General features: G+C 38.9%; 1 protein-coding gene across 1 annotated transcript in view; it reads left to right on the forward strand.

Moving 5' to 3' along the window:
- The window catches only part of CLCA1 (chloride channel accessory 1), a 30,888-nt gene extending 13,397 nt beyond the window's left edge, over positions 1 to 17,491 (forward strand). The window contains exons 5-14 of the mRNA XM_043575489.1: positions 152 to 329; positions 3,165 to 3,383; positions 3,956 to 4,183; positions 6,781 to 6,955; positions 8,801 to 8,907; positions 10,932 to 11,147; positions 12,002 to 12,263; positions 13,291 to 13,461; positions 15,951 to 16,190; positions 17,033 to 17,491. Of these exons, the coding sequence (XP_043431424.1) occupies positions 152 to 329; positions 3,165 to 3,383; positions 3,956 to 4,183; positions 6,781 to 6,955; positions 8,801 to 8,907; positions 10,932 to 11,147; positions 12,002 to 12,263; positions 13,291 to 13,461; positions 15,951 to 16,190; positions 17,033 to 17,421 (2,185 nt within the window). The 3' untranslated portion in view covers positions 17,422 to 17,491. The remainder of the gene's footprint in view (positions 1 to 151; positions 330 to 3,164; positions 3,384 to 3,955; positions 4,184 to 6,780; positions 6,956 to 8,800; positions 8,908 to 10,931; positions 11,148 to 12,001; positions 12,264 to 13,290; positions 13,462 to 15,950; positions 16,191 to 17,032) is intronic.
- Positions 17,492 to 19,119: the final 1,628 nt, after the last annotated feature.

Below are 19,119 nucleotides of genomic sequence, written 5' to 3' on the forward strand. Positions count from 1 at the left end.
AAATGACTCTGTTGAGAATTTAATAATTTTGCTATTTAAGGTGATCTATTTGTTTATAAGAGGAAATTGTAGACATCAGAACAACCTGACCACAGAGTCTAATAACCCTTCGAAATGATTACAGCACCTAAACGTATTAATGTATTTTCAGATGTTCGGCAGATATTACTGGCAAAAATGTAATAAAGAAGTGTCAGGGAGGCAGCTGTGTCACCAAATCATGCAAACTCGACAAAGTAACAGGGCTGTATGAAGAAGGATGTGAGTTCATACCTCATGGCCTGCAGACTGTGAAGGCTTCCATAATGTTTGCACAAAGTATTGATTCTGTAAGTATTCTGTTCTTATATTTTTGTCTTCTTGACACTTATGAATTTAGTGAAGTATCTTATCCCCGATTGCTGCAAGAAAGGATCAAATTTTAGGAAATCACCAGTGAGCAGCTGATTCTCTGTGGGAGAAACTGGGAGTACAAAATCAGCGATAAATTCATTATCTCCCCCCCCGCACCCCACACCCCCTCTTTAGGTCCATTAGTGAGACTCTATCATCTCCCTCCCATGAGCCTGTGGTTTCAGTGCTTAGAATCATCTCAAATATCCTTAAAGACAGACAAGCACAACAATTTTTGGTTAACTAAGAAATTTACCCAAGAGAATTAGATACTTATTTTTATTCATTAATAAAAAGTAGCCTTAAATTTAATTTGCAGAGATCTCTTTTCAGTCTGCATATTTGCTTTTGGTTGTTAACTGAAATTTTGAATCCTTTAAGCGTGTTGCTGCCTATAAGGGGTTTGAACATAGTTTTAATAATTTTAAGTAGTTTTTAAATGTGTCCTAATGTTTTTTTAAATGACCAACTGGTATATAATAAATTTGACAAATTATCCTTATTAGTGTTAAATATATATATCAGCAAATTTGCATAAACTAAAACTAAATGCATCAGTTTATCACTAACTAAAATCAGTGGAGAGACTTTGTGGGGAGACTCTCCTGTCTTTCAGTCTCCTATAAAATTATGTTTTCCTTTTGAAATAGAAGGCGAAGTAACTTGCAAGAGTCTGTCAATAAAAATGTGGTGTAAGTTTTAAAAATGTGATGTACCATGGTCCAAAAGGCCCATCCTTCACTCTGGCTTTGCAGTCTATTTCTAGACTTATTCAGAAACTTTCGAGAGAGGGCCCTCATTATGTTTTAGATTAACCACAAAGTTAAATTTAATGCATGATCGGGTTTAGGAACCTCTGCCTGGAGTTCACATACAAGTTTTTCAGAACCCCTGCTAAAATGTAGCCATAATGATATTATGGAAACACTACCAAAATGACCTGGAGAATGAAAACAGAAAAAAATAAGTGCTTTACACCTAATTATTACTTTCTATATTACTAGAATCCTGGATATTTAGGATTTTTAATTGAATGATAATACTGTGAATAATAGTCTGAGAGGAGGAATGAGGTTACACATTCTTTGCATACTATGCCACCTTTTTTAATCCCCCCAAATGCTAGCAATGTAAATACTTAAGAAAGGGGAGGAAACTTTCATTTACTGACTGTGTTAGTATGGACCCTATTCCGTATGTTCTCATATAATTCTTGCATAATAACTATTACCCTTTTGCAGATTAAAAAAAAAAAAAAACCTGACACACAGATTTTAGAGTTACTCAAAAAACAACAAACTTATATTGAGCTTTTATTATGTATCAGACACTGAACCAAGTTTTGAGGAAGCAAAATTTAATGAGTCAGTTTTCTGCTATATTTGGTTTATAGCAGAATAAGTGTACTAACGATGTTAAAGGGATCTTACTGAAGCATCCACGGGGTATTGGAAAGCCAAAGGGCTGAGTAGAAATTCTCTGGAGGGAAGGTAGGAAATGAAAAAACAATTTGAAAATGACCTTTTGGCTGAAAATGAAGGTAAAGTTCACAATGCAGAAGACAGAGGAAAAGGAATTCCTTGACAAAGTGGGAACCATGAGCAAAGGCATAGAGATATAAAACAAGGCAAGTTTGAGAATTTATGGATCACAGTGGGGGGAAATTAAAAGACTTGGGATGCACAGGCAGAGTGAGGATGTAGAGTGATGCAAAAATCTAAACACAGAGATTGCTCCTTGTTCTGTGAAATAGTCCAGATTACAGTGTATGAACAATGATTAGCCACCAAAGGGTCTTGAGTACAGAAATAAGAAAGAGGATGTTTCTAGAAGCTGCACAGTGGACCAACTGGAGGGCAAACAAGATGGAAAAGTCAGATAGGAGACCAAAATAGTCTGAGTCACGGACCATGAGGGCTTGAATGAGGGAGATTCCAATGGAGAAGGAGAAAAATGATGAACTGGAGACAGAGTGAAATATATGGATCTTGGTTATTTGGTAGAGGGAAGACGATAGGATTTCCTGACTTAGGTGGTTGTGTGGATAGTGGTGACTTAAGTTAGAAAATGCAGGGGCGCCTGGGTGGTTCAGTCGGTTAAGCGGCCGACTTCGGCTCAGGTCATGATCTTGCGGTCCGTGAGTTTGAGCCCCGCGTCGGGCTCTGTGCTGACAGCTCAGAGCCTGGAGCCTGTTTCAGATTCTGTGTCTCCCTCTCTCTGACCCTCCCCTGTTCATGCTCTGTCTCTCCCTGTCTCAAAAATAAATAAACCGTTAAAAAAATGTTTTTAAAAAGTTAGAAAATGCAAGAGGAGGAGAAGCAGAGTTAAAGGAAAGGCCATACGTTCAATTATGAACACAGGAAGGTTGAGGAGCCTGTGGGACATCTTAGTGGAAAGAGCTGGGATGTAGGGTGTTGGTAAGTGAGTGGGAAGTAAGAGGATGGAGAGATAGGATGGTACCAACAGAGAAATGTTAAGAAATGGGTGGCTTGTAGATAGTGGTGATGGCTTGAAATGGCAAATTTTAGAAGTAGGAAGGAAGCCAAGAGCAGATCTAGACTGCTGACGAACACTAAGGATCCAATAAGGTTGAAGACATGGTATGAGATTGGAACTCTGAATTATGACTGTGAATTTCCCTCAGCAGTGTTCTGGAGTGATTGTGGGATTAAGCCAAGTTGATGGGTTAGCCGGGCAGACTAGGAAGGAGGGCAAGGGATTTAAATACCCTTCTCTACTATTTATCTCTATAATTTTATTGACAATTTCAGGTGGTTGAATTCTGTACAGAAAAAAACCACAATAAAGAAGCCCCAAACCTGCAAAACCAAAAATGCAATCTCCGAAGCACATGGGAAGTGATTAGCGATTCTGAGGACTTTAAGAAAACCACTCCTATGACGACACAGCCACCCACGCCCACATTTTCATTGCTGCAGATAGGACAAAGAATTGTGTGCTTAGTCCTTGATAAGTCTGGAAGCATGGCGGTATGTTCACTGGGTCTTACTCTTCTGGACTCTGGTCTCACATTTGTATATGATATGATCTGGACTGCAATTTGTAACAGGTTGGGAATAAACACAACCCTTAGGGTCAGAACAGTTAGAACAATAACACGACCATCAGAAACACCCACCTCAACTCTATTCAACAGAAATTTCAGCATCAAGTGTCTCATTTGCCAAATTAAATTAGATTTCAATTTATGAGCACTGATCTGATAAAGTGCGTAGCCTTAACATTTTTTATGTTTCGCTGATAATATGTAGATCTATAGAACTGTTACTAAAGCAGTGCTCTAATGATCAAACTAAAGCCAAATTTGGTTTGATCTTTTAGGGCCACCTATACAAAGGCCCTAAAATTCTACCCAAAGATGTTACTAAATATAAAGGAGAAATTTAATACAGAAATCTAATTTAATATAAAGGCCTTGAATAAGCTTGTTGTCATTTACTCTGTGTTGAGGGAGCTATTTCCAAATTTCCTCTAGACTGTTCTGTTATTAGTCCGCTCATCTAAACTCAACTGACTGCCTTTCTTCTACTTCTTCATTCAGAATGGTGACCGTCTTAATCGACTGAACCAAGCCGGCAAACTTTTCCTTCTGCAGACGGTTGAGCAAGGGTCCTGGGTTGGGATGGTGACATTTGACAGTGTTGCCCATGTACAAAGTGAACTCATACAGATAAACAGTGATGTGGAAAGGAATGCACTCACCAGAAGCTTACCAACCGTGGCCGCAGGAGGAACGTCCATCTGCTCTGGGCTTCGATCGGCATTTGCTGTAAGACAAGTTCCCCTATAATCTGTCGATGTTTACAATTTGTTTCCTAAACATCTCTCTGTTTTCAACAAATTAAGTCAAATTTCCTCTAATATTAAGTTCTATCATAATATGGGGCCTACCTACCTTTCTGTGTTTACGTGGCAGGGATTCTCTTCCAGGTGTCCTATGTTTAAGCAAATTGGATCACCTGTCCTTCAGCACTTCCACACCTTTGCTAGGCTCCCCACTTGGAATACTTTCTCCTCCTTCTCCTGTAATTCAAATCACATTCATTCTTCAAAGATCCATCACAGACGCCACCTACTTCTTGACATCTTTCCTGATTCCTTCAGCTGTAGAGAATCTCTCTAAACACTGTGAACTTTAAAAAAAAATCTCTTACTACTTCTAGGTCTTCTGTCTTACTTTCTAATCATGTACTTCACTCAAGCAAAATTTCTTTAGGAACAGGACTTATCTCTTTACCTCCCAGGCTGCTGGCACAATATCTTTTATACAGAAGTTTGTCAATAAATAAAATTGAACCGAGTTATCTGATAGCACCTGATTCTTAATTGCTCCAAATATATCATCCAATATTGAATATTTCTTTAGAAGATATTTAGCCCCATGAAACAAAGAATAAGAGGCTGAGAGAAGCTGGCTGGCTAAGGTCTCAGAATATCTGTGGCATCTTGGGCAGGTCGGCCTTCTGCCTGCTGTGGAGCACAATACATCATTGGGGCTGTTCCAGATTCCCAATCAGCAGCAGGAATAGTTAGTACCCAGCTCACACTGTTGCATGTGGACAACAGACACTGTTGCATGTGGACAATTTCCTCACATTCAGTCTGTTCCTCTAGACCTTTTATTCCACCTTGAAGTTTAGTTCTTTAAAAGTGGTTTCCATTGTTTGTACAGTCAGCTGCAGATCCCTTCTCCAGATGCCTGTGTGCATCTGGATTTTCTGGCCTCTACCACTCACCCAAGCTTTGATTAAAGAACCAAATGAAGGAGGGGAACTGACATTGAAATCGCTGATGTGTTAGACTAAACTCCCACTATGCAAAACCTTAGGGGAGATGACTAATGCCAGATGGCCTGGTGGTGAAGACAGAACTTCTGGTTCTGCATTTTCCTCTCAAATGGGTGAGAGAGAGTGTGAGAGACACAACTGGAATTTACATGCTCCTCTTGCCCAATGGAGTCCAGATGTGGGGTGGGAGGAGCTTATATGTGACTTTACAGTGATGAGGTAAAGGGCCTTGGGTCCTACACTGTCCTTAAGTTCCCCATTGTTTCCTGCTGCAGGACCCATGTCAGGTCTGTTCTGGGCTCTTGTGTCTGCTGAAGTGCCCACTGGACTTTGCTCTCCAGGTTTGATCAGGGCCCAGTGATCCTTCCTGGCTGACTCAGCCCCACTCTGGCTCTCACTATTGGAGCAGAGCCCTGAGCACCCCATGTCCTCCATTCAACCCCTGAGCAGACTATACACCCCTCAGCCTGTCTGGCAAGATGACCTGTTCTCTTATCTGCCCATTTCTGTCTTCCCTACGGTGTATGTGGGAACTTCTGCATGTTTTCCATGGCATGTAGCAGTGATGGGGAGTAGGACACAAGAATCCAAATGAAGCCCTTTCCCTGGCCTCTCAGGCTCTGCAACTTAGTCAAATCAAGGCCACAGCCATGGCTGAGAGGATCGTGGGCTCTGGACTCCTACATGCAGCAGCAGTCGTAGTTCTTCCCTCTTTCCTTGTGTGGCAGCCCTCTCTCAGAGTCCAAACAAAGTGGGGCAGAAGTCCCCTCTGTTCTTAGCTTTCGTTTCAAGCTACTTAAGGTGCCTTCCCTTTCTGACAGTCTGGTCCAGAGAAGATTGCTTAGGCTTGATTGCTTGTCTCCCCTACTTCTGGGTCTCTCTTCTACTCTTCTTAGGGGAAGAGTGGACTCTTGCCTTCCTCTTCTGAAATGAACATCACTATTTTTTAATCTAATTTTCCTTCTATCGTAACTTATCCAACATGGGTAAAAGGTTGGTTCTACACAATGTAAAAAGCTTTAATCTGTGTCATAAGAAATGGTTGAAATGTAGATCATAAGACAACTAGGAACTGTGGGTTAATAGTAATGAAATTATTTTTTTATTAGAGGGAATATTAAAAACTATTAACAACTCACGGGACCCGGGTACTTACCAGTCAGAACCAATGCCAACCATTTTATAGGCTAAAATCTGCCCTGAGTCTCATATCTCCAAAATATTATTCTCATTCAATGAAGGTAGTTTCTGAGAATATCTGGGAACTTCTGAAAGCCCGTCAAGGAGAGATCATGTGAAAGAAACTAGAAAAACCTCCTTTGCTGCTTCCACAGTGGTGTCCATCCCTAGAACTGTCTTGTATCCCTCTTAACGGAGCCTGCTCCATAGCAGGGTAACCAAGAGAAAACACTACTGTCAAGTTCCATGAAAGTTGTTGATTTAAAATTAATCATTTCAAGATAGAAAGATATGTGACCATTCTCAGGCACTCGTTTATTGCCTCTGGCATTTCCCTTTAAATGAGTTTTCCCAACACCTTGGGCACCCTGATAACTCATGCCCTGAATTATGTTCTCAGGTTATTAGGAAGAAATACTCAACAGATGGATCTGAAATCGTGCTACTGACTGATGGGGAGGATAACACGATAAGCTCATGCTTTAACGAGGTGAAACAAAGCGGAGCCATCATCCACACAGTCGCCCTAGGACCCTCAGCAGCAAAAGAACTAGAGGAGCTGTCTAAAATGACAGGTGAAGAGTGGCCTGCTGCATCCCACTGAATTGTCACTTCTACTGCACTGCAAGCTCCAGTGAACTGAGGAGAAGGAGAAGGAGAAGGGTGGGATAGAGAGAGAGAGGGATAATCTTATTAACCAACTACCTGCCCTTCCTCCCAAGTGACCATTAGAACTAACTCTACCCATTTATTTTAAGGCCTTGGTTCTAGGATTAGGGCAGTCTGGAGGAAGATGGGAATCAGCACAGCACTCTAGTTAGGATGCAGGTCTCTCCTCCCAGACACTTTGTGAGGACTGGATAGAATCTAATAGGTTACCCAGGAACCACTCTCTTCCAGTTTTCAGCTGGCTAAGAGACCCAGGGGGGACAGATGACAAGCCACTAACCACATAATACCATGATACAAGTACCATATTAGCAGTAGAAAGCACTTGAATAAAAAGAAAGAATAGAAATCCTTGACTTTATTGAGGGAAGAAGGTTCCAGGAGGATGACCTCCAAGCAGAGACTTTAATAAGGAGTAGCAGAGGTAGAGCAAAGGGTCTACTGAACCACACAGAGAGGAGATCACTCTGAAAATGTAGAAAACAATGCAGTTTCTCCATAAGACATTAATATTTTGTGCTTCTAACTCACATACAGAGACAGATGTTTAACATAGATTCCATATATGCCTGGCTTCTTTAGCAGAGTAAATGGGCACATTTTTTTTTAACTTAGGGCCAGGATTATGCATATCAATTATTATGTGAGCTGCCTTCTGAGGCAGGTAAAATGATAGGACTGCTTGCTCCTATCTGCTTAAGACTGCTTACTTGTCTTAAGTTGGGTTTCCTAGAAACAGAGCCTGAGACAGGGAGTTATAGAAGGAGAGCCCTCAGGAGAACAGGAGAATTGAAAATAGGATAGGGCAGGGGAAAGACGTAAGCACAGAAATGGATTTAGAGTCTAGCTGAAGTCTAAGCCCACAGCGGGCTTTCGATCTGGAATTGCATCACACACCTGGTGCAATCTTGAGGTAAAAGCGCTGACCTTTTGTAGCACTGTGTCCATCAGTCAGTGGCTATGAAGAGTTGAGGCAAGTTGGAGGTGAAGGGACATGTTATTTCTCTGGCAAGTATAGCCTCTTTGGGTAAGGCAACTCTCTGGACAAAGGGGTAGCTATCTGCCATTAGCAGCTAACACTCAGAGCAGCTGGGGAGAGATTCACTTGTCTAGGTAAGGGTATCTGAGTGAGGCTCCAAGAACATTACCAAAATACTTACCTTAAACTTTGGATGGCATTAATAGTTTAAAAGTACTTTCACATCAACTATCTTAGTTACATATGTTCTAAATAGCCCAAGACTGCAAGACCTGGTTTATAATCTTTTTTTTTACTACATATTATACTTTTCTATAACTGTTCTTTGTCAGCTGTTATTTCTTGCTGTTGCTACATATACATGTTTTATGATTTAGGGGAAAACTCAAAATTGAAGCTTGTTAGGATTATGTCTAAAATAAGAATAAATCAATAGGCTTGGAATAAGGCTTAATGAATTCTCTTATATGAAAGTGCATGACTTTTAAAACATGAAATTTTATATTATTTTTGACCTATCAGAGATCCATGGCTGCTTTACAAATAATTGACATAGTTGGGCAACTGAGATGTTGCTGAAGCTATTATTTAGTATGATTAAAAAATTAGTAGCAGCTTCTGAGTTCATCTGGATGCCTATTTGATATTGATCAATTAATACCTTAATAATGCAACAAAATATTTCACATATTCTGCTGTCTTAACAATAGCTAAAATGCTGCAAATACTTGCTTTCTAGAAAACAACTTCTGATAATGTAATTGTATTTTAGGAGGTTTACAGACATATGCTTCAGATCAGGCTCAGAACAACGGCCTCATTGATGCTTTTGGAGCCCTTTCATCTGGAAATGGAGCTGACTCCCAGCGCTCTATCCAGGTCAGAATTTTTACTCTTTGGTTTTTCATGTTTATAAATAATCATAGCCAAGATGGAGAGTTTAATGGTTAAAACTCCTAAGTACTATATTCTTCTAGTAGTAGATTAAAATTAAAAATAGAAGTTTCAGCCTGACATTAGACATTATTCCTAAAATGCAACACTACTTATTTAAACAAAGCAATTAGTGTTTACTTGTTTGGAAACAATGCTAACTGACTTCCTCATGGAAACCAGCAACATAAAATATAATAGGTCCAAGAATTCATTTTTAACATCTGCTAACAAGCACCCATAGCAATATAATTGGGTCAGAATTTTCTTCACAGTAGATCATCTTAAAACAAATTTTCTGGAACAAGTAAGTGTTCAGGGATTACTTGCTCTATTTTTCCATTACCTCAAACCCCTTATATTTGCCAAGAGTTTCTTATAATGGGTGGAAAGTGTTTTGTTCTGTGAAAAGCCCATGATGTCAGTCAAGACACCTGGATCCTGGGCCTGGGCCTGCCATTGACTCTATAACTGTGAGTTAAGAACTTCATCTTTCTGGACCTCAGCCAGGTATGAACCAGAAAACATTCTTGGACCCTTCTGGTTCTAAAATTTAAAGAAAACCAAATTTTCTTTCAAAAGTCTTGAGGCTATTTTTTACGAAAAGAACAAATGTATTTTAAATGTTTTCCTTGAATAGTTTCAAAAGCTACTCCTATGAATTTTTAAACCTCAGAGTGAACAATCAGAACTCACATGTGTGTGAATTATGAGTTTTATTGTGATAATTTCATCGTGATTTCACAATTTTATTGTGAAAATTTGGACAAACGTAAAGGAATACTGTAATGTCAAAACCAAATAATGACAAATTTTGAAGCAACAGGCTTTCTGGGCTACCAGTGTAGCATTTATTCAATTAGAGAAGACTATACTCATTTGGGTAATCCTAGCTCAGATTCAAAAAATTAAACTCAGGAGTCCAGTCTGGAAATTGGAGGATGGTGTCTGAAAAAAAGTAATTACACTGATGAAAGGACAAGTTCATAATCAGGCAGTTTCTGACCATTATTTTTGTATTTTGGAAACCTAACGGGGAGAGAAATAGAGAAATGAGCAGAACTCATTTACCTACCTGCCATAAAAATCATATCTAAGAGCCCTTCACTTTCTCCACATCCAAGATCAAAACTACCTACGAAATTAGAAAATCTGATCCCATCACAGGTCACCCTGTCTTCTCATAGATATCAGTTTAAGGATGAGAAATAATTACCTAGGAGACAATCCTTGAGGTCACATTCTCTGTAAAAGTCCCGTTAAGTCTTCCCCACCACAGTTCCTGCTCTACCATTCCTTCATTCTGCTCCAAACAGCAAATCTGCCTTGGCCCTTGACTTACTTCATTTATCTTCACAGGGCCTGCAATAACACTTGACCTAGTAATCGATTATCTGCAACCCAAATGATCCATATGTGGATGGAAAAAAAAGTCCCAGTCAGTCCCCTTAAGAGTTTATAGTCTAGTAAACAAGATGAGGTATAAACACTAGTAGGTATAAAGCAAAACACACTCTGAGAATATCAAAGGACTGATAGAATCAAGATTCTATGGGAACTCACAAGAGGGAAAGATTATTCTCAGCTAGTAAGTCAGATGGATGTCAGAGAAAGTTTCACAGAGAAAGTGACATTTGAACCAAATTTTGGAGGATTGATAAGCTTGAACAAAAGGAGATTAACATACAGATTTCCAGGAAAAGCAGAGTATAATAAAGTCAGAGTCATGGATTCATGAGTGTCATTTGGGGAAGTAGTCTGGTTTGGGTATAGGAATATACATCTTGGAAGCTAAGATTGGAAGAAAGGTAATTTAAAATTCAATCATGACTAGACCTAAGTGCCAAACCAAGAACTCAGGCATCACTGAAAGCTTTTAATGGGGCAACTGAGAGCTGGAAGCAAAGTGGAAGAGACTGTGTGATGCAGGCTCTATTCTCCAGTATGTAAAGAGTTGTTTTTCTTAACAGCTTGAGAGTAAGGGATTAACCCTCCAGAACAATCAGTGGATGAACGGCACAGTGCTTGTGGACAGCACTGTGGGGAAAGACACTTTATTTCTCATCACCTGGACAAAACAGCCTCCCCAAATCCTTCTGTGGGATCCTAGTAAAAAGAAACAGGATGGCTTTGTAGTGGACGCAAACACCAAAATGGCCTACCTCCAAATCCCAGGCACTGCCAAGGTATGGGGCCAGGTTTTATCCTTCTCACATTTGGACAAAATAATCATAGCTTTTTATTTATTTATTTTCTATTTTTATTTTTTGAAATATATTCTCATATTTATTTATTTATTTATTTATTTATTTATTTCAATATATGAAGTTTATTGTCAAATTGGTTTCCATACAACACCCAGTGCTCATCCCAAAAGGTGCCCTCCTCAATACCCATCACCCACCCTCCCCTCCCTCCCACCCCCCATCAACCCTCAGTTTGTTCTCAGTTTTTAAGAGGGGAAGGAAAAAAAAAAAAGAGGTTAGAGTGGAAGAGAGCCAAAGCATAAGAGATTCTTAAAAATCATAGCTTTTTAAATGTGCATGGTTGCTAAAAGGAGAGTTAGTATTGAATGAAAGGGAGAACACGGAAAATTCTCCATCTAATTCTCTGTCTCATTAGTATGACAGAAAATCAAGAGAAAGGAAATTGGTGATGTTTTCTCCATGTACTAAAAGGAGAACTTTCCAATTACGTAGGAGTCAAGATGCAACATGGTCCTTGAAACTATGGGATCATGAAAAACATTTTCTCTACTTCAGGAACCCAATTATTTGATACTTCTTTTTAGAAACCAAGCAATGATAAGGACACAGCTTTCTGACCTCATTTTCCCAAATTACAATTTTATTGACTATAAGAGACATGTAGTCATTCCAAATGTACCTAAGTTTCCCTTGGCTGACAGAATATCAAAGATCTTCTTCGATATGCTTGTAAAATGCTTGTATCAGATAAGCTTTTCCTATAGGTGGCATTGAAGTCATGTCTGTGTCACCTATGGTTATTAATTGGAAATGTCTCCATTTGTTTTGATTAGGTTGGCATTTGGAGTTACAGTCTGCAAGCAAGCTCACAAACCCTGACTCTGACTGTCACTTCCCGTCCATCAAGTGCTACTGTGCCTCCAATTACAGTGACCTCTAAAATTAACAAAAACACAGGAAAATTCCCTAGCGCTATGACAGTTTATGCAAAGATTCATCAAGGAGCCTCACCGATCCTCAGGGCCACTGTCACAGCCATAATAGAATCAGTGAATGGTAAAACAGTTACCCTGGAATTATTGGACAATGGAGCAGGTAACCATTCAAAAAATTGGAAAATACATCTTTCTTTTCCAAAAAGCAACCAAGAAAACAGAAAGAGGCCATGGTCTGATGAGGATAGTTAGAAGCAGGGGGTCCACTACTGGGGGTCTGGTTGGGAGAGCTCTCTGCTTCCCCACAATTCCTATATTTTAAAATGTTGGAAAACATGAAGACAGGCCTATCTTTTGCTTCCACAAAGGCCAAACACATTAGTGGTTTAAGCTCAATAAACTCAGAGACTCTAGGGAGTTGTCAGAGGATATTCTACACTCCCTAAAAGGGAAGGAGGAAAAGTAATAACTATCTTACGTTATCTTCATTTTTATCTTCATTACACACTTTTGAGATATAAACCATACATTACAGATGAAGAAACTGAGGCTTTCGTATTTAGAAAACAGCAGATATAAATTCAAATGCTACTTCTCTGTGTATGTAGACTCTGTATTAGCTTGCCCCCAAAGTGAAATTATTGTCCATTATTTTTTAAAGAATCTAATACAGAGAGTGAGAGAAAGAGAATTCTACATTTCTTTTTAGAAGGAACATTACTATGATGCAAGTAATCTTACTAGAACAAATTCTGTAAATGAATTGCCTACCTAAATCTACCCTAGTGAGAAATCATGAATTAAAAAAAAAATAATCATATAACATTTTTTTCTCCCCAGTAATGTACAGCAATTCAATTCAGTTCAAAAGATACTTATTGAATAGTTACCTTGTGCTATGTTGGATGTAGCAGAGACATGCGGCATGATGTCAGATTTCAAAAAGAAAGATAACAATTCAGGAAGACAAAATATACACACATAAAGCTACACACACACACACACACACACACACACACGAAAAGAAAAAGTAGATCTCATTCTTAACACAATCAAATCCTAAACTCTCTTGGAGATAGTGTGACATTATCCTTGCTTTGAAAAATTTTAACCTTCTATAAGTTGGAAATATACAAATGCCCAGCTGCCTTTAGGATATTCATTAATTCCTTCATTTCCCTGTCAAGGTGCTGATGCTACTAAGGATGATGGCGTCTATTCAAGGTATTTTACAGCTTACAATGCAAATGGTAGATACAGTGTGAAAGTGTGGGCTCTTGGAGGAATAAACGCAGCCAGTCAGAGGTTGATACCCCAGCAGAATGGAGCCATGTACATACCTGGCTGGATTGAGAATGGTAAGAAGTTTGTAATAACACATCTGACTTGAGTAAAAGGCTTGAGATCAAGAGAAAACCATTAAGCCTGTGAGGAGAATGGTGTAATTTAATTTCAGGGTTTCTCAGTATTAAAACTACTGACATTTTGGGACACATAATTCTTTGTTGTGAGGGCTGTCATTTGCATTGTAGGATGTTTACTAGCATTTCTGCCCTCTACTCACTAGTTATCAGAAGCAACCCCCACAGTCATGACAATCAAAAATGTCTCCAGACATCATCCACTGTCCTCTAAGAGGCAAAATAACCTCCACTTGAAAACCAATAGATTGAAAGTAGCTTTCAACTGCCTGGGTTCATATTATAGCCCTCTAGCAAATAAAGTATTTTAGGTAATCTCTTTGTGCTTCATTTTCCTCACTTGTAAAATAGGAATAATAATGGTAACCACCTCATATGGTGGCTGTGAGGAACAAACAAGGAAATACATCTAATAAGCTGTTGCTGGTAAATAATAATGTTCAATAAATGTTTGCTATTATTTTTAATAAATTTTAAAACATTTGTTTTTAATTTTTTAAACATTTATTTATTATTAAGAGACAGAGACAGAGCATGAGCATGGGAGGGGCAGAAAGAGGAGGAGACATAGTATCCGAAGCAGGGTCCAGGCTCTGAGCTGTCAGCACAGAGCCTGACGCAGGGCTCAAATTCACAAACCCTGAGATCATGACCTAAGCTGAAGTGGGATGCTCAACCGACTAAACCACCCAGGCGCCCCATTTTTAAATATTTTGTAATGAAGCTCTTTCCACTGATATTGGCATTTCCATAGAATAAGGAAATTTAGGGCTTATTTTATATATCAGTATCGCAAGTCCACTGTCTCCTTTCTCTTGCTCAGACCAGGGAGACTAGTAGATGAATCTAAAACCAACCAGCACACAGAGCCCATATGCAAGCGTGCGGGGAAATTATGTACCAAGAAACAGATATTCCTATACCATCTTTGGTAATAAAGACATCCTCTAGACTAGAGCTGGAACTGGGACCAAGACTAGTCCTCATGGGTTCCAGGACCTGCTTTCCATCAATTTCTACTCTGTCTTGGGCAGAGTGTGTTGGTGCTGGTGTATTATAAGAACAGCTCCTCCAAGTAGCTTCCCACTGTCCTCTTTACTTGGTTGGGTGGTTGGGTGTGTGCTCAGCAAAAGGAGGATTCTAGGACGTGTGGTATCTGATGCAAAGGCGATCACAGAAAAGAAAAAAAAAAACACTTTAAAAGACACTATTGCTTCCAAAGCTCTTTTATATATTTCACCTGAGTTTATTTTCATTTGTTCGTCTTTCTGAGTTAGGGGAAGAAGGCAAGGGGAGATCGGTGTGGTGGCTATATCTAGCCTCATGCTCAGTGTTTTACTCACATTAGGACATTACTTTCTCCTAATTATCCCATTCTATAGATGGAGAAACAGAGGCTAGAGAGACTATTAGTCTAACTGTGATAGAACTAACTGTGACAGGACCTGGATTGGCATTGGAAAGTCAGTGTTTTTCCCTCTATCCTTTGATGAATCTTAATACCAAGAGAGATAGTCTCTATTGTTAAATTGAATACTAACTCTGAACTTGCTATCGTATCCACTTCATCTTTGCCCAAGACGAGATTGATGGGTATGAAAATCAATCTGTCTCTACAGACAAAAATTTTAAGGGCTAAGGAAGTAGAGTTTATAAGAGGGTAAATTCTGACTAATGCCATGTTAGGGTATTATGGAATATTTTTATTGAAAAGACAGTATGAGAACCCTAATGACTGACCAGGCCAGGGTATTTGTTGAATTCCAGGATTACTTTTATATAACCTTTCAACAACAATGTGAGAAAAATTGAGATTGCTTCAGGCACTAAGTTCCCATGCATTCAATGAGAAGATAAGAAGTCTTCCAAAAGCATAACATTTTAGAACCCCAACATAAAACAGTTCATGAGAATCTGCAATCTAATAAGGAAGATAAAACATGAACATGGAGAAAAGAAAAATGTATAGAAGAAATAATCAAGGCAATTCTTGATGGTCCAGATGATTAGCAAATAAATAGGAAAAATAATAAAACCAACAGTATTACCTAGGTGCAAGAGATTTCTTAAAATCTTAAAACAGAGGTAGGATTTAAACTGACTGAGGAAGAGTAAAATCAGGATAGACAAAGAGATGGGAAGAGAAACAATTCCAGGACAAATGTCATGAAAATAAATTATGAGAATTGTTATTCCTGAAAATGTCTGATTCCCTGTTTTTTTTTTCCCCAGATACAACCTGATTTGGGATCTTTATACCAAATAGTTAAAATTAGTTTTGTGTATGGGAGGAAACAAGGCAAAGGGGACAGTAGGAAGAGGGCATTCTGATAACCAAAGAGAAGGAAGTATAGTCATACAACGCTTACAATGTAATGTAGCATAACATAACATAATGTAATATAATGTAATGTAATATAATGCAGGTGAAGTAAACTGGAATCCACCCAGACCGGAAATTAATAAGGATGATCCTCAAAGCAAGCAAGTGTGTTTCAGCAGAACATCCTCAGGAGGTTCATTTGTGGCCTCTGGTGTCCCACAGGCTCCCATACCTGATCTCTTCCCACCTTGCCAAATCACTGACCTTAAGGCAAAAATCCACGGGTACAAATTTATTAATCTGACTTGGACAGCTCCTGGAGACGATTATGATCATGGAAGAGGTAAGCAGAATGTGGTATGCACCCTGTAAAGGAGTTTAGCAGCCACGCAGGGGTGCAAAAGAAGGTGAGGCAGGCAGGTGTGTTGTGATGCATGTGGAAGGCAGAAGGCAAGAGGGCTCTTGAATGTCCTCTGAAATGAAAGGTTAGGATTTTTAAATATGAGAGGTTTGGAACCCGAAAAACTGGCGTACTTTAAGTTTTAAGAGGCTTCAACCAGTAACAGGCAATCCTTAGGGTTTTGTTTTGTTTTTGAAATATTGCCAAGCTGTCCTTTAATAAACCCCATTTTTAGAAACAACTCTTGGAAAGGATTGGGAGTGGAGCATAGATTGCTAAGGAGCAGAACTGGCCTTTGGAAGAAACCTACTAGATTTTTGCTGCACCGTGTAGTCTTTGGATTGCAGCATGGGCATCACATGAATCTTGTTAGAAATGTAGAACCCCAGTCCCCAACCAGACCTACTGAACCATAATCTGCATTTTAAGATCCCTGGGTGTTCTGTATGCACATTAAAATTTGAGAACCACCACTACCAAAATCTCCTCTATAAGTAATAAAGCAATAAGCAGTAATTTTAAAACTTCCTTTCTCAGTCAGGTGCATGCAGCATGCACAGAAATACGGACCAAGGCTTTTGGTCATGCCTGATCCAGTTTTATATTTATCACTCTGTCAAGATACACAAACGAGAATGTAAAAAGTATACCAATACTTATAAATATGGACCATGAATTACATTTATTCATTGGAACATAGGGGATGGTGATATAGTTTCTAATAGACTTTTAAACTTCTTTACAACTTGAGAATCACATGCCACAAACTTTTTTTTTCTTTTCAGCTCACAAGTATATCATTAGAATAAGTGCAAATATTCTTGATCTGAGAGACAAGTTCAATGATTCTATTCAAGTGAACACATCTGATCTCATCCCGAAGGAGGCCAACTCTGAGGAAGTCTTTGTGTTTACACCAGAAAACATCACTTTTGAAAATGGCACAGATCTCTTCATTGCTGTTCAGGCTGTTGATAAGGCCAACCTGAAGTCAGAAATCTCTAACATTGCACGTGTGTCTTTGTTTATCCCCCCCGAGATTCCTCCAGAGATACCTAGTCCTTCTCTTCCTTGTCCTGAAATTAATGTCAACAACACCATTCCTGGCCTTCACATTTTAAAAATTATGTGGAAGTGGCTAGGAGAATTGCAGCTGTCAGTAGCCTTGGGCTGAGTTTTCATGAAATGAATAAATCATCCATCCTTTCTTTGATTGTAAAATTTTCCAAAATGTATTTTAAACTTTCCTGTAGAGGGCGACATAATGAAATAAAATGTTAAACAACTGGCTATGCATGAATAAAAACTATCCATTCAAATCCAAAAGTTTTATCATTGCTCAGGCATTTATTAATGAAAGTATGTTTTAGTTCATTTTAAGGAGCTTTTCCAATTAAGAAGAACATGTAATTTCATGTGAAAGATGCCAGAAATGGCCAACTAGGTTAGTACCAACATTACCAGGAATGTGTATTCTTTTCCCTAAATTTTGGCAAGGATGCATTTCAAGAAGAGATTGCATTGTAGAAAGAAATAGTAGAATTATGAAATCTCCACAGGCATAGATATGTATGTTATGTGCATGAAATTACAAGTCAGTGATGCTTAAAGCCACAGCGGTGGGACATGAAGTGGGAAAAGTGGGTTCAAGCCTGATAGGAAGGGAAAGTGATTGAGAAATGAATTATACTGTGTATGCTTTGTACCAAATTCTCTACTAATGGCTTATATGCATTATCTTATGTAATATAATTCATTCAACAAATGTTCATCAGCTGCCTATTATATTCTAGGCCCATTCTAAGTCCTGAGTACAAACAAATGAGTAAGATTTGGCCTCTTTCCTGTAAGCAATAAAAAATATCTGAGGATTTGTTTTTAATGAAGAGGTAGATATCATCAGAGCTACGCTTCAGAAGACGGACTTTGAGGACCATGTGAAGAACTGAATAAAGTCGGGAAAGTTATGACAGATGAAAGGAAAAGGAGAGGAAAAGGAAAAGGAGCCAAATAAACTTAGCAGTATGGCAGCCTCCATACAACTAATCACAAATTCCAGGGCCTTCAAGGGGAAGTATCCTTGTAAAAGGTATTTCAAGTTCTCAGTTCATTAGCATGACGAGTTCAAGATGTGGGTGGCTCTCTGACTGAAGGCCCCAAATTTATTTCTATACAGATCTTCCTTCTTTCAAAATAGGATTTTAGGCACTTCAGAGACACATTCAATACATATATTAGATTAAGAAAATTTTTAAATGAAGTGAAATAAGTATATAATAAAAACAAGTGGAAGGTTCAGTACATCCAACGCCTAATATAACAGTCTATACAATCGATACAATCAGATCACACATTTCATTTTGAACCTCCAAGCAGGCAGAACAAAGGAGCCCTGCAGAGTAACAAAATTAACAGAATCTACAATGGAAAACACACCAGAAGCTCAGGAGGAGCCATGTGGAGTTTCATCAATGGATGCTTAATAAATTAGGGTACCGTGATATTAAGGGCTGCGCCCTCAGCAGCATCCATATAATAATTGCAACAAGTTTAATATAGTGTTGGTCACAACATCCTGCACTGTGATCACACTTCACTGTGGTGTTACAACAGAGTGATACCCCAGCATTGTTTAGGAAAGACAACTCTACATTGACCCAAACAACCCAAATCTAGCAAGTAGCTCTTGAGTTTGCTCCAAAGATAAATTTCGGAGACATGGATTGTATGTCCTTTAGGCCATTTTCTATGCCAAATTGTTCTTACATGCAAGTTTGTTATAGTAATTGAATGGCAGAGTGTTCTGAGGCTAGAAGCACACCAATGTCCTAAAGTTCAGTACTGTTGATTAAGGGCACTTTCAGGTACTCTT

Source organism: Prionailurus bengalensis, chromosome C1 (assembly GCF_016509475.1).
Source record: "Prionailurus bengalensis isolate Pbe53 chromosome C1, Fcat_Pben_1.1_paternal_pri, whole genome shotgun sequence".
Taxonomy (NCBI): domain Eukaryota; kingdom Metazoa; phylum Chordata; class Mammalia; order Carnivora; family Felidae; genus Prionailurus; species Prionailurus bengalensis.